Source organism: Pezoporus occidentalis, unplaced genomic scaffold (assembly GCF_034315485.1).
Source record: "Pezoporus occidentalis ecotype Australia unplaced genomic scaffold, CSIRO_AGI_Poc_V1 ctg62, whole genome shotgun sequence".
Classification (NCBI taxonomy): Eukaryota; Metazoa; Chordata; class Aves; order Psittaciformes; family Psittacidae; genus Pezoporus; species Pezoporus occidentalis.
In genome coordinates, this window is record NW_026915966.1 from 1,319,870 (window position 1) to 1,335,478 (window position 15,609).

The following is a 15,609-nucleotide window of genomic DNA, read 5'->3' on the forward strand; positions in this document are numbered from 1 at the left end:
GCACAATGCACAGCCCTGCAAGCTGGGATGGATGCACACACCATTGCCCGTCAGCCCACAGGGAGGGTCATTGCAGGCCCACAGTGGAGCATCTCTGGGTCCTCAGGATCCCACCACCCCACTGCTGCCAGGGGATGCTGATGTCTGTGATGGGGTATAGGAAATGCTTTGGGAGAGGTAGATCGATCAACACAGTGGGGAAAGGAGGCTGCACTCAAAACGTTAAGTCAGAGGTGTAAGAGGCTGAGTGAAATGGAAAGCAACTTTTGCTCCAAGCCTTTAAGTCATTATAAACCCCCTCCACGTTACCCCTAAAACAGGTAAGAGGTGTAAATCCCCAGAACTGGATGTCATGACATCAGCCACCCAATTTTTCTGGCTTTATAGTACAGCGCTCACCAAACACTCTTTGTACAGAAACTCACCTAAAACCAAGGACAAAACCAGTCTGCTCATGGAATCTCATGTTTGGAGCTGTACTGGCAGAGCCCACAGCAACACAGGGCACGTAGGGTTGAAACTATTCACTATTTTATTGCCCTTTCTCCCAGGTAAGACACCTTCCTTCCGGAGAGCTGCTCCTGGCTGCTGGAGCCACCGGTGCCTTCAGCCCCAGCAGGCAGAAACAATGAGTCAGGTTCTGAAACAAATCACAGCATTGCCTTAAATATCATGGGGTTGTTTTAAATACAGCTATATTTAGCTTTACTGCTTTCTAGACACCAAAACTTTTTAAATAGACTCTGGTCATATTTTCCCTAGGCAACTAGTGACTTTTTAAAGGAAAACTGAGATTCTCACCAGGATTTCCAGGAAAAGAAGGCAGCGAACGTGAGTGCTGCGATGCAATCGCAGCAGTTCCACACACATCATTCCCCTGCAGCCTTTCACACTGATTTCACTTCTCTTTTCTTGTTTTCTCTGCTTGAAACGACCATTTATTCAAACAGAAAATGCAGCATTGTTCTAAGTGTCTAGGAAAAAAAGTATCATAATAAGCAGCATAAAGAAGTCAAAGCACTTTGCATTGATCGTGCTCCTTCTACAGGGCCCACTCCAAAGCCCATTGATGTCAGCAAAGTCTTTTCATTGCCTTCAATGAGCTGCGGATCAGAGCACAGATTTATAAAGGCATTTAGGCTCCTAATGATGTAAGTAGTTGCCTAGAGGTGTTAGGGGCCTAACCTGCTTATAGCCTTTTGTAAACCACACCAGGCATCTACTTACATGTTGAAGCATTGAAATACCTGCAATGCTACAGTATCTTGAAGTCACCAAACACACCGAGCTGGAATTACACTCATCAATGTGAGATAAAGTGATCTGGCAGCGTTGCAGCTGGGGTGGGTATGGATTTGGAAATCCATCCATTCCAGATAAGTTGCTATGCTTAGAGAAGAAAAATGTCATAAAGTTGGGAGAAGATCTAATAGAATAATTCACTGCACATAACATTTGTTATTAATTTTGGCCTGTTTACTATTTGGAAACACATTTTTATTAGCCAGCCAGCTCTGCAGATGGCTGATTATTATTCACTGCAATCCCCCCCCCCCCCCCTTGCATTGAATAATTTGTGGCTACATCAGCTTTATTCCCAAGTAGTGGAAGTTTAATTCCTCAGCTTGGTCCACACCAAACAGCAGGGAGAAAAAAGAGACCGAAGTCAAGTGTTTCATGTGGAAGTTTGCTTAAAGATTCTATGTTCTATGACAAACATTTCAAATTAAAAGGACATTCCCACAGGCAATGAAATAATGAAGCCCTGAGAACGGGGCAGCAGAGGCATGAATCTGATAGTGATTTCCACGTTTTATGTACTCTCAAAGGAGGAGAGCAAATTGTGAGAGCAATATCCTGTTGTGTTTGTAGATATTTCCTACCAACTGTGGGCCGGATTCTGCAGCCAGCCATGGGGTAATGTGTTCAAGTCAGTGGGGAAAAGTCCTGTTTCGGGGCTTTCTGTGCTGTATTAAGTACTGTGCTTGGTGCAACTGTTGGCTGTAACACTGCAAGTGCATTTAACACCCGTGTCAGTGGTTGTGCTGGTTTTTAGGGGGACTGCTCTGTGTGAAGGTGTGGATTTACCATCAGGTAAATCAGGAACTGGTGTTCAGGTACCAGAGGGATGGGGGATGGTGGTGGTTCACAAATGTGTGGATGGACAGAAAGGTGGGCAGAGGGTGCTCAGATGGACACTGAGGTCTCATCACCCTGCACGGGCTTCACAGCAAAGTCCGGTGAGCCTGGAAAGTCAGGCATCATCTAGAGAGAAGCTGTAGAGAGCTGAGATCTCCCCTCTGCCCCAGGGGACAGCCCCGCACCGCTCTAACCCCCTGGAACAGCCTCCGGACATCCCCGCATCCTTCTACCCCCCAGGACAGCCTCAGGGTACCCCTGTGCCCTGCACACCGGCTCCGGGACATCCCCTCGGACAGCTCCACATCCCTCTATCCCCCGGAACAGCCTCCGGGGCACCGCCGGACACCCCAGGACAGCTCAGCGCCCCTCTATGCCCCCAAAACAACCCCGGGGCATCTCTCGATCCCCTCGGACAGCCTATGGGTACCCCTTAATCTCGGCGGCACACCTCCATCCCTCCATCCCCTTCAATTCCCCGGTACAGCCCCCGGATCCCCCTTAACCCCCCGGTACAGCCTCCAGGACATCCCCGCACCCCGCTCCGACCGCAGCGCCCGGGCAGCGGCTCCCAGAGGGGCCGCCCCCCCCCACCCCCTCCCCTCCGCCCCCGGCTCTGCCCCCGCCCCGGTCCCGCCCCGCTCCCGGCGATGTCTCCGCCGAAGTTTGCCGCGGCGGCCGGCACGTGGGAGCCCCGCACCGAGGGCAGCGGCTCCCCCCCGGTCCCTTCTCTCCCCCCCACACACACACGGGGGATGCCCCCCTGAAGCAGCGCCGCCGCGTGTCCCCCGCGCTGGGGATGCGGCAGCGCGCAGCCCCCCGCCACCGCGGAGCGCTGCGCGGAGGGGCCGCGCCGGGGGGCGGCCGCGGAGCATGGCCAGGGCGCCCGGCCGCCGCCTCGGGGTAGCATGGCCGTGAGCGCGGCGGCTGCCCCCGCCGCCGAGCCGCTGCCCCGCAGCATCTTCAAGAAGTTCCTGGTGATGCTCTGCTCCCTCCTCATGTCCCTCTACGTGTTCTACTGCTTGGCCGACCGCTGCCAGACCCTGCCCGGACCCATCATCGCCGCCGGTGCCGCCTCGGAGGAAGAGGAAGGCGGCGGCGGAGGGTACCTGGGGGGCTCGGCCGAGCTGCCCCCCTGGCAGGCGGCGGCGGCGCGGCGGAAGCGGCTTCTGCAGCGGCTCAAGCAGCAGCAGCGGCGGCGGCGGCAGGAGGCGGCGCCGGGCGAGGAGGTGCCGGCCGGGGGCGGCGGGAGCCGGGCGGGCGGCTCGGGCGGCGGCGGGGGCAGCAGCGCGGTGGGCACGGGCGGCTCCTTGACGCTGCTGCTGGGCGAGGGCTCCAAGCGGCTGCCGCAGGCCATCATCATCGGCGTGAAGAAGGGGGGCACGCGGGCGCTGCTGGAGTTCCTGCGGGTGCACCCCGACGTCCGCGCCGTCGGCGCCGAGCCCCACTTCTTCGACCGCAACTACGAGCGGGGACTCGCCTGGTACAGGTACGGGACGGGACGGGCTGGGCCGGGCGGCGGCGGCTCCGCGGCGGGGCCGGGCTGGGGCTATGGCCGAGCCGGCAGTGCCCCCCGCTGGCCGCGGGGACCCTCCGCTACCGGTCCGCGGCTCCCTGACCCACAGCCCCGCTACCCCAAATCCTCCTCTCCCCCGTCCCATCGCTGCGCCCCGAAGCCTCGTCCCTGCTCCCCAACACGCCCCCCCCCCCCCCCGACGGTCCTACCTCACTCCCCAGCCTCGCTTATCCCAGTCCCCGTCTCTGCTTCCCAGATCCTCGTTCCCCAGGCGCTCTTCCCCCAGCCCCTCTCTCCACCGCTTCTCCCGTCCCTGATCCCATATTCTCCAGCCCCCCTTTCCACCCCACGCACCCTGCTCCCCGCCACCCCATCCTCTAATCCCAGCCCCGTTCCCCCAGAGCCCTCCTGCTTTGGGGGTGCCCCCCTGCAGCCCTAGGTGCTCCCTGCATGGGGGGAGGGAACCGGGCAAGGGGAAGAGCAGTGGGTGCCCCATCACCCTGGGGACTGCATGGAGATGCTGAGGCAGAGCTAAATCCCCCCGCCCCCCCCCAGCGTCTTGCTGCTCCATAGCTTTTCTCAGGGATGGGGCTTTGCAAAGCCTGTGGCTCATCCTGACTCCCCTTGCAAAGCATCTTCTCATTGCCTCCTGCAGCCCCCAGCCCGGTTGCAGCACCTTTCCCATATTCAGTGTGAAGAAAACCCCTATTCCCCATGCAAATGTTCCAGCAGCCCCAGTAATGAGTAACCAAAAGCAGTTCCAGGAGGCCAACCTTGCCTAAGCAATGAGCAAAGAGGTAGATAGGGTGGTTCTTTCAATGAATTAGTGTTTCATTAAACCAAATGAAAGGTATCCCCTTTAATACAAGATGGTAAACGTTAAAGCCAAGGGGCAGGATTCTCATTCGTATTGTTTAGACGTTTTCCTTGTGTGTGTTAAAGTTAATAGAGGAGCAGATTCCGATGGAAAGGATTGGTTAGGGTGGGGGCAGAGCTGCCTTTTTCTGTGTTTGTGGCTTTCTTGAATGAACAGGCAAAAAAGGAGAGGATTTGGGTACTCCCGGAGCTTGTTTTACTCTTGCGTTAAGCCCAGCTATTAGGGCTGATTTTGGCTCAGTATTAGAATGCGGAGTAGGATAGTACTGATGGTCCGAGTGTTTATGTAAAAGGCTTAACACGTGGAAGCAAATGAGCTTCCTTGTGTACCCGGCAGTGTCAGGAACACGCCGGGATTTTGCAGGCAGCAGTGTGGGCTCTTTGAGAGGGAAAGCTTTCCTTTCGTGTGGGCTGAAGCTGTCTACAGAGCGGTATTTTTAGTGCGCGCCTCTCCCGTTTACCACGCGCTGACCCTGTATAGGGGAGGAAACGTCTCAAACCGGAGCTGAGAAACCTCAGGGACTTTAATCAAGCCTCGGCTTTGAAAAATAAATGCGCGGCTTTGGGGTGGCATCGGCTGAAATGGGTGGTGGGGATGAGGAAAAGCTCATTTATCAAAGATGCTCTGCAAGCCTTGAGGAGCAGATGGCAGTGGGATAGACCCGCTTCTGGGAGCTGCCTGAGCGGGGAGCGCAGACACAGACAGAGGAGGAGCCACAGGCGTTTAGGGCATAGTAATGGGGTAGGGGATTCAAGTTTTCCAGGGGTTTGGTCTGGATCTTGCTGTTCTTACTCATTCAATGTGCTGCGCTGCGCGCTGTTTGGGTAATCGTTATGCCTTAGCGTGCGGTGCATGAGCTCTCCCATTAATTGCCGCAGTTTGTTTGCTCTGGTATTTGATGTACTGAATTTCATCACTTTATTTGAGTTTTATTAGCCCTGTGGAGCCTGAGGTACAGTGAATTCTTTGTATGGGCTTATTCCTTTGAGACCTAATCTTGCTGGCTTTGCTTGTATGAGTAATCTTTACTAACACAGAGAGTCCCAGCGCGATGGCAGTGCTGTGGTGTCAGCCCACTGGTAACCAGTTACCAGCCTGTTAGAAATACTCATTTCTGTGTCTCTCCATGGGTTTACTGCAATCTTTGAGGGTTCAGTGGCGGGGAAATGGCCAGATGTTTGCCAGGGGTCCTGACTTCTTATCTTTGACATCATCAGAGGCTTAGGTTTCACGTGCAGTTCTGTTTCCCAGCAGTCAGACTAAACAGCATCATTACAAGGTATAAACACTTGGGTTTGCTTTCAGCGCCCGCAGGAAGCCGGCGCAGGCAGTGAGCACCCTGTCCCAGGGAACAAAAAGCTCCTGGCTGTTTGCAGTGATGTGGGATGCAGATGGAGAAGAGCCAGCCAGCCTTCACAGGCAACGCTCAATGCCGTTGTCACCATGGGCTGTCACAGGGATGCTGCATCAGGACTATAGCAGGGTGGGCATGAGGGGGACCCCGGCTCCTCCTGGAAACAAAGAGCAGCTCCAGTAACAACTACTTGTCCTATGGTGTGAGGGTGGAATGGGGCTGAGCTGTGGCCGCAGCAGCAGGATGATGCTCCTGGAGCGGCTGGTTTGATGTGGTACCTATAGGGCAGTGGCTCAAAGGCACTCACGTGGAGGTCCTGTCACCTACTGGTGTGCCACAAGGCACAAAACCACTCTGTTGAATCAAGTAGTGTAATTGCTCGGCTCTTACAGCCTGAGCTATGCCTGGGTGAGGAGGCAGTTGTCCTGCAGAGCCTGAGTTTATGAAACCCCAAGCTGAGTGATTGAATATGGTACGCGCGACACCTCCGGGCATGGGTTTGGGTATCAAGGGAAGTTGTGTGCCAAAAGCTGCTTTCCCACTTTCAGGCTTGCAAGTCCTCTCTTCATACAGGGACAAAAAGAGGGAGGGAGCAGCCCACAATGCTCGCATTGACTTCCCAGCACAGAAACCTCTGCTCCAGCCCTGAACAAGGCTATTGAGCTAACAGGGTTCAATAGCAGGTGAGCATGGCTTTTAATAGAGTTCAACTGCCATCCCCCACCCCAATACGGCTATATACGGCCTGAGGAAAACTCCCAAGAACAGGGGCTAAGCCAATCAAGTAGAAGAAATGTCTGGATTAAAACCAGAATCTGTATTTGCAAGCGATATTGCGAGCCTGGCTGGTTCCCTCTGATCCTTTGTTAGTCTCGCACTGATTGAGCTGCCTGTTGGAATGTCATTATCCTGTCAGTCACCCCAGGAACATTTATTTCATATGGTTTAATCTCCCTGGCTCTGTAGCACCGATGCCAATTTCACTAGAGCGAAGCCAAGCTAATGTCATTAGATTACACCCCATCCAGGGGAAGATGAAAGATGATTCAAAGTTACTCCGTCAGGTTGGGAGTTTAAGTCTCGCTCCTCCCTGATGCTTCCAGAGCTGGGGAGTTCTGTCTCCTAATTACTGTCCTCCTGGGAGTTCGCTCCAAGGCTTTTTCTTTCTAATCCAGGCAGCCACTGATGTTTCTGAGTCAAAGGGAACAGAGAACATCTCGGTTGCTGAAGAGATAGGATGGGAGAGAAGGGGGTTTGTTTAGGGATGTGCTTACAGCAGCTGTTAGCAGCTGTATCCCATCCTCTGTGCCTCAAATCAGGGTGAAATCAGAGCCTTGGGGATGGAGGAGTCGGGCTGCTCCGGTCCCGGGGTTTTGTGGTCACTAATTCAGCAGCACAGTCTGTGAGTGCTTTGTGAGCATAGAAGTGAGGCTGGGAGCATAGGTGTAGGGATGATGCCAGGAGAGACTTCAATGGAGCGAGCACCATTCCTGAAAGGTGGAGCAGGACTGGATGGCCATCAGGAGGAAAGACCTTGTTGCAAACCCCTCTGTGTGAGGGAGATGCTGTAGCAGTAGTTACCTTGATTTGATCTTCTCCCTGGCCTTTCTTCAGCCATCCTTGCAGCCACTGCAAGAAACAGCAGGGCTTTGGCTACGTGTGCCCAACCCAGAACATGGATTGTGCCTTTGGACATGGAGTTGAGCTGGTCTGGGTTTTCTGCTCCCTGCTGTGTGCACGTCTGCTTGTAGGAAGGTCTGGTTTAGCAGCGCCTGCCTGCTCCTCATCTCCTAAACACATCTGAATTACAAACAGCATCAAGCACAGCCTGCAACAGTTTCTTGGGAAATTGCAGCCTTGGACAGCCACATGCTGAAGAGGATCAAGGTCCTTGTTTATTTATTAGCTGTGTAATCAGATACCTCCCATACTGAGCTCATGGTGCCAGGTGCTGTATAAAAAGGGAACAAAAGATGGTCTTGGCCCCAAAGCACAGGTAATTCACTGTAAACAAGAGGTGGAGATGGGCACAAAGACAGGGGAGTGTGTGTCAATTGGTTGGGGAGCATGGGTCTTCTGGCCAAGGAGTTACTGGGGATGGAGGATGAGGTGGGTTTATGGGTGGTTGAATGGACCTTTCCTTCCTGGGGAAGAGCAAGGATGAGGAGGAGGTCATTGAAAATGCTGTTGCAATCAGGGCTGGGGTCATCAAGTCTGTTATAAAGACAGTGACTGATTCTGGTGCTCATGTGCCCTGCTGCTGCCTTTGTGCATGATCTGGACTCTGCTACTCCAAGGTGTTATGACAAAGATGCCTTAGTGTGCCTGTTCACCCATCAGTGAAGTGGGAGAGGAGTCACTGCCCCGTGCTGCAGGGATGTAACAGCAGGGATGTGACTCTGGCACCTCTCTCCAGCCCAGACATGAGGAGATGTATGGAGTCTGAGCTTGCCAGGCTATGCTGTGGGGTAAATAACACCCATAGCAGGTGAACCCCATCAGAGCTGCTGGCAGAGGTCCTGCAGCCTTGGCACAGCCTTGGCTTGCTGTCCTCTTGTGGAGTGCTGTCCGGTGTGCACACCTAATGGATGGCACTGCCCAGGCATGTCCAGCAATATCTAACTGCAAAGAGCTTCGTCTGGGCTCCTTCCCCTCCTTAAATAAACCCCAAAGGGTTATTACTTTTGGTGATTCCTTTAAGCACTTTCCATCTATATGTATCACTTCTGTTTTCTGTTAATGCAGGAGTTCATATCCTTATGATGGGGTAAGCTCCTGAGTTGGTGTATAAGCAGATGTCTACCCTGCTTCTAATAGAAAGCATCAAAACTTAGATGTATATTGGACACTTCTCTTAACAGATCCTCTGGTCTGCACAGGGATATACCGGGGTGGTTCAGAAGTCAATAGACCACATCCTCCTCTTCAGTACTGCTTCATGCCCCGGTCCTTGGGGCCCAGGAGGCTGGAGAGGATCAGCACCTTCCTCATCCACCCCATGGCTCTGCCTGGCTCTGGGGTGCTGGGAAACGGGGCTCTGCCTGCTGGTGCTGAGCAATGTTGAAAATATGGCCTCGACTGTCCAAGATTTTATCAGTTGAATTGAGAGCCAGGTCCCATGAAAAGCAGCACAAAGCTCCAGCTGCTGAGAGCCCATTTATGGCAAAGATTATGATACTCTTCAGAGCAGCAGCAGATTCACCCCGCTTAAACCACTGGTCCCACTTTAAGGTTGGACCATACAGATCCCCACCTATGCATGCAGCCTGTCCTGCCATCGGCCCTGCTGCCTTCAGGGAGCAATTCCATCGGGCCTGGGGGCTGAGGCCATGCTCTGCCCACACCATCACCACCACCGTGTCTGTTCACTGCAGCTGAGCTAGGGTTTCACCCGACCTTTTGAAGTCTATAATAAGAGCAGTTAGGTCTGGGGAGGGGGAAGGGAGTTGGTGCCTTTCCAATGTGTTCAGAACAAGCAACAAGTGATCAGACAACCTGAGAATAGCCCCCTGCGAGCCCCCTCCCTGGAGCAGGCATTAAAGCTCCTGAGCTGCTAATGATGCTTTTCCCCTGGAGAATATGGAGGTAACCCAAACTGCTTTCACAGGCAAACAGCAGAGACTGGTGAGGGGGAGCAGGGGAGGTTGTTGTGGCCATAAATCCTGGCAAATTCTCATTACTTGGGGGTATTATGGAAGGGAAGTGGATTAGGTTGCAGGTAAAGTTGTGTTGCTGGAGCTGGGTACCGGGGTCTTACCCCATTACAAAGCCCTGTGTGGTCAGTGGGGCTGTGCATGCAAAGTCTGTAGGATTGGGACCATCCTGGGAACAGTGACAGTGTCCCAGTGTCTCTGCCTGTCTCCTGTGTAACCAACCTCCTAGGAAATCCAGTTTTCCATGGTTTGGAATTCAACATGTTTACCTCCAGCCTGTGTCCTTATGACTCCCTGGGGGGGGGCTATGTGAATAGAACAGTGCCTTCAGTGGGAATATGAGTAGAGTTGCTCAAGGAAGTGAATTATTCCTGGTGTTTCTTTCATCGAATGAAGTGACTCTGCAGAAGGGGATCTCTGAGCAGAAGAAATCACTAGTTCCCTTCGTGCATGGCAAGAGCATCATCCCTCTTGCTTCCTGGAAGTGAGGAGACTCGTAACATGCTCTTTCTGCTGCAGCACCATCTGTTGCAGATACGGGAAGAACCCTGCTCAAACCCCCCAAGCTCCAGCCTGCTGCTGGGTGCATCTCCATTGGGAGACAGAGACGCTTCCCATCGCTGCCCTGGGGGAGCATTGGAAACCTCATGGGGTTGTTTTCCCCACAGTTGAACAGCCATGTCCAACCACTACACATGAAAATCCTGCTCCAAGCTTCCAGACACCTTTCTTGCACGAACCCATGCAGATTGCGGATGCCAACACAGCAGCTTCAGCTGGATCCTGCTGTGTTCTTCAGGCTTTAAGCACAGCATCCCGATGGGAAGCTGGCTATTTATTTATTTATATCTCTCTGGAGGTTTTCTTTTGTGCTGGAAGTTTCAAGGAGCCAGGCTGATCCGTTCTGACATCGCCCCTTGGAAAAGGGCTCCCTCCTGCAGCCCATGCTCTCTGGGGAAGCCTTTTATGGGGAAAACATCAAATCCAATTGTTTTGACTTGTGTGTTTGTGTGATGGTTTGTGTGTGTGTGTGCTCACGTGTGCATCTCTGGGCTCTTGTGTTGCGCTTTGTTGTTAGCATTGCAATTCTGCTTTCGTGGTGTTGTATTGCAAGGTTGAGTACCACATCCCAGCATCTTTTGACGTTATTTAAGCGCTTTGCACTGTCTGAAGTGGTCTGTTTGGGAAGCCTCTTTTGGGGAGAAATTCCCAAGTGTTGGCATGTTCCAGCTCAAAGTAAAACAAGTGAGGATACTTGGATTTCCCACCTGGGGAAAGCTCTGTGTCTTGATCCCATTGGCACAGGGTTAGTAAGTGGAAGGCCAGGAGATGTGATGGTGTGCAGAGAGCCTGAGGAGGTGGCCTGGCTCAGCTGAGAGCCCCCAAAAGCACACTCCAGGATCAGTGATCCCCCAGTGCTGGTGTGCTCTGAGTCCCTGTAATGTGCCAGCTGGAGATGGTGCTTTCCCCATTTTGCATCTGGACTTTGTTGGCTCTGGAGTCCTTCTTCCATCTGGAAATTTGCTTCTTAAATCCCTTTGGTCTCAAACACTGCTGGACCCCAGGTTGTGCCTTGCCAAATTTTGCTTTAAGCCTCAATATAAAGGTGCTTGGGAGGGCCCTGGGTCTCCCGGTGCAGCTAGGTATGGCGTTTCCCTGCTCCTGCTTGGCCTGTGCCCATGGCAGGGATCCCAGCCCTGGATGGGAGGAGCACAGGGTTACTCTGGTTGCAATTAGTATTGTGCCATTGACTTTCTGTGTTTTGTGTAGGTAAAAGTGGTGATGGCAGGAGGAGGCTGTATGATGTGCCAAAGCCAAAAGTGGGGGAGATCCCTCTCCTCTGGGACACAAACACTGTGTCAGTGGCCTCAGCTGTGGTGTTTCTCACTTTCCAAAATGGTGCTGTTAGGAGGTGTTCCAACCATGGCAGGGGGTGGGAACTGGATGATCTTAAGGTCCTTTCCAACCCAAACCATTCTATGTATTTATAGCTGTCTGTTTGGGTCTGACAGATGGTCCCTGAGTTAGTGCAGGGCTATGGTAGCACTGGTAGAATGGAGGATGCTCCACCAGCAGAAAAGCACCTAGACCAAGGCTTAGCACATGGGACCTCTTGGCATCTAGTTCCACACTGTTGCTGATCCTCTCTAACAGTGGTAGGAAGGAGGTTGTCTGGTGCAAGCATCAGCAGTGGGTGTTTGGTGTGTGCTGAGCTTCCCTTGCCGTCAGCCACATCCCACCTGGTGCTGCTCTGCTCCTCTGAAGGTCACAGAAAGTTCCCCTGACTGCTCTCACAAGGATGGAGGTGCTAATCCCAGTGCCTGGGCTGGCTTCCAGCTCAGGTAATTCTAGTCTCTGCCCCTAAAAATTAACTGCAGTTTCAGCTGGCTCCAGTTGCCTTTGTTCCCCATCCATGGACCTGCTGGGCACCGTGCTGCTGGCAGAGACCCACCATGTGGCTTGGGGCAGTTGGTTTTTAATGCCTGGGAAGTGGTGTTTCTTCTGGTCTGTACAATGGCTTGGGCTTTTCTGTATGCAAAAGTTGCATGTCACAGCCAGGGGTGAAGCTCATGTGCAGTCATTCTGCCCTCTTGCACTGCTGAGCTGTACTCTGTCTGCAAGTCCACTTGGTTGCATCTCTTATCTCTCCTTGGGTCCTCACTGTCTGTGTTATGTTTCCTCCTCTGTACTCGTGCTGTATTATCCAGTGGCCACGCACTATAAAAGGAGCTCATGGGCTCTGCTAAAGATTTCATGGGGTGGTTGAGAAGGCACAGCCATCCCTCTCGTGTCTCCATCCATACTTTCAGCAACAGGTTGGAAAGCAGCAGAAATAGGGACTTTTTCAGACAGTGGGAGATTCAGTTGTGAAACTGGCTGCCATGGGAGGCTTTTGTCTAAAGGGCTCTAGAAGTGCTTAGCAAAGAAGGATGCACCCAGAGCTGTTAAGCATGAGGGACCTGCTGATAGAGTCCCCAAGCCTTGGCTGGGGGGGGACCATGGGTTTGTGCCTGCTGCTGGCCCAGGAATGAGCTCATGGGTCAGGGGGCTGATGGGTTATCTTCCATAACTGTTACTGGGATAATATCATTGGTGTTATTTGATTGGAAATGTAATTCCTGGAAGGGAAGTTGCCAGTTGGCACTGAATGGCCAGTGGTGGGTGGTGAAGAAGGGAGCACTGCAGTTTGCACTCATGGTCTGGGTAGTGTCAGTGCAAGTGACCATCAAACACTTCCACCCCATCAGCTCTTGTGCTGCAGAGCCTGGATGTGTGTGTGTAACTGTTAGTCCATACCAGACACAAAGGACAAAAGACACCTCTTACACTTCCAGCCTACTGAGAGCTGGGTAAGCACAGCTGGACTTCCTAGAGCATCCCTTCAGGTTTATGTGCTCCTGTGGTACCTGAGGCTGCTCCTCGTGTGCAGCAACAGGAGGCAGGAGCTGGCAGTGACCCAGCCCCATGGGCTGAGCTGCTGCAGCCCTGCAGGGACCGATGTGTGCTTTGCAAACATGTGGAGTGGTTTAAGGTCAGGCTTCTCATTTCTGCTCATCTGCTGGAGGGTTTTGCTGCCCGAATGGAGAGTGTGAGTCCTGCTGCTCTGCCCTGTGTGAACCTGCCCGAGTTTAAAGGGCTGCTGGAGGTTTCTGAGCAAGCACATACAATTACAGCCCATCCATGGGTGTGAGTGCCTGGAGGGTGGTATGTGCCCCAGGAGAGATGCAGGGAGGATGGCTGCACTGCCTGGTCCTGCGTTCTGGGGCAGGAGGTCATTGCAAACTGGGAAGTGTCTTGGGGAGCTGGAGTGGGGCAGGCTGGAGATTGGAGCACAGAGCTGGTTGGAGAACTTGCTGCCAACACTTGCCTTTCCAAGGAGACAGCAATGCCAGATTGCCAGGAGCAATCTCTCCATTTCAAAGAGGTGAAGGTACAGATGTGTGGACATTCAATGCCTTGCACCAAACACCAAGTTGTTTCTTGTTCAGATGCTCCTCGTTTGACGTGGCCAGTTCTCACCTCACTGTTCCCAAGTGTAGCACGGTCTGGTGCGGGCTGGACCCTCCTTAGGGCAGGAGATGGGATTTTGTTGTGCTCCTGGGGTGAGAGCTGAGCTCCTGGGGACTCAGCCTGGCTGAGTGGTGGTGAGCAAGGGCCTGTTCTGTCCTGTGCCTCAGTTTCCCCATCTGTGAAATGGGGTCATGCTGATGAGCTCACTTGCAAAATACTAAGGTCATTGCTGAAGGTGCATCTGGGGGTGCTGGGACTTGGCTTTCCTGCAGTTGGTGATGACCAGGATCCCTCCAGCATCGCCCTCCCGGGGTTGCGTTTGCCCTGACCACAGGCAGATGCAGAGGGTCGGGCACAGAATCACATCAGTGTTTCCCTATGCACGGGGTGTGATCCCTGCTCAGCCCCAGGGCTGCCTTCATAGCGAGTCGTGATGCTGCTCCTCCTGCTCCTGCCTCTGCCGCCCTCCCTCCCAGCAGCAGTAAATCCTTTGGAAGAGCCTCAGAAAGGAAGACTTCAGCAGGACACGCAAGCAGTTATGCCGGGAGCCTCCGAAGGGGCCGGGGCAGGGGAAGGACCGCACGGCCTGACCCAGATGCTGTGCACAGCCTTTAATTGAGTTTGACCGGCTCCAGTGCCTCGGGTCAGGGTCAGCCCCAGCAGCGAAGCCCGATGAGGTGCTGGAGCTGCTTCTTTTGGCACTTGGGCAGGTTGAGCTCTGCCCTGCCTGCGTGGGGGTTTGGGTCCTCTGTCACATCATGGGGACCTGCTGCCTCCCTGGCACGATGCAGCGGGGTCAGTGAGCTGTGGGATTCAGGGGGGCTGCACACTGGAGGTTTACAGCTTTATCTGCTCCTTGCTTCCTAATTGCAGTTGAGTTGTTTGGCCGAGTGACAGCAAACTGCTGGCTCGCAGCTGATGCCTGGATGTGTCCCTGATTCTGTTGCGCCCCTCCCTGCAGCCGCTGTTCAGGGGGGTTAGGACAGTGGAACCCAGCGTTCATTGCCCTCCCTTCCAGCCTGCCCCAAAACAGAGGTGGGAGGAAGAAATCAGTGCTTCTCTGTCACTGCCTGCCTCTGCCAGGCCGTGCTCTCTCAGCTCTCACCCCAGAGCAATGCCCCACCGGTCAATTTGGTCGTTATGGAGCAAGCCCTGCTCTCACTTGGAAGCTGCCTGGGCTCTGTCTCATGATAGCCCTGGGGAGGTGGATGGGAAAGGCATCAGGGTGGTGACTGCAGAGGTGAGGAAGGAATTTGGGTGTGTTCCCTCTGGAGTAAATCCGGCTTAAAATTATGAGCGACTCTGGGTTTTATTGAAGCCCTGAAAGCAGTGCTTGGGTTTATTGGCCAAATCAAGCAGCACTGTAAAAGCTGGTTTAAACCCACACCTAGGTGAAGGAGCTGAAGCCTGGGTGACCTGCACAACCAAACTCAACCCTGGCTGCTCCCAGGGACTCTCTTGGCCATCACCCCCATAGGGACATCCAGAGGTGAGCGGGATAGAAGAGACCAGACCCAGATTGGAGCCTGTTGGGTGTTTCAGGATGGAGAGTGCATCCTCCTCTTCTCTATTCCTGGGAGCTTCTGCTGAATAGCCCATCGTCAGCCCAGTGTGGGTACCCTGCTGTGGTCTGGCCTCTGCTCATGGTCATCTTGGTTGCTGGGAGCCAGCTCTTCCTGGAGCCTCCCCTTTTCCTTGTACATCCCCAGTATAAAGCCATATCTATCAGACCAGTGAGGTTTTTACCAGCAGCTGGTCATGCTCGTGTGGGAGTTTGTCTGACTGGGCTCTACTCTTGGCTGCTGGGGTTGTCCAGCATCCCTGGATCCACAGGTGGCTCTGCCCAGTGTGAGGAATGCATTTAGGAGTTGGTGGCTTCCCAAAGATGCATCTGCAAAGGGGTCCAGAGGAGCTGTGTCTTGGCTGCTCTCTAAAGCCAGGCATTAAATGCATGGCATACCCTAGGAAAGGGCTTGGAATGAAAGTCCATCGCACTGAAAGCCACCCTATCCCTGCACTGTCTTTAGGGAGGGGCCCTTACCATACCTGCTTTCTTAGT

General features: G+C 53.7%; 1 protein-coding gene and 1 long non-coding RNA gene across 2 annotated transcripts in view; one reads left to right on the forward strand and one right to left on the reverse strand.

The window, feature by feature from the left end:
• Positions 1 to 514: 514 nt before the first annotated feature.
• On the reverse strand, positions 515 to 2,373 carry LOC134174593 (uncharacterized). Its single transcript, XR_009968703.1, has 2 exons — positions 802 to 2,373; positions 515 to 640 (listed from the first exon to the last, which is right to left on the reverse strand). It is a non-coding gene; the product is annotated as an uncharacterized LOC134174593 (long non-coding RNA).
• A 619-nt stretch (positions 2,374 to 2,992) lies between these two features.
• Positions 2,993 to 15,609, forward strand: part of HS3ST3A1 (heparan sulfate-glucosamine 3-sulfotransferase 3A1) — a 31,833-nt gene continuing 19,216 nt past the window's right edge. Inside the window, 1 exon segment of the mRNA XM_062639736.1 lies at positions 2,993 to 3,628. Within this exon segment, the coding sequence (XP_062495720.1) occupies positions 3,048 to 3,628 (581 nt within the window). The 5' untranslated portion in view covers positions 2,993 to 3,047.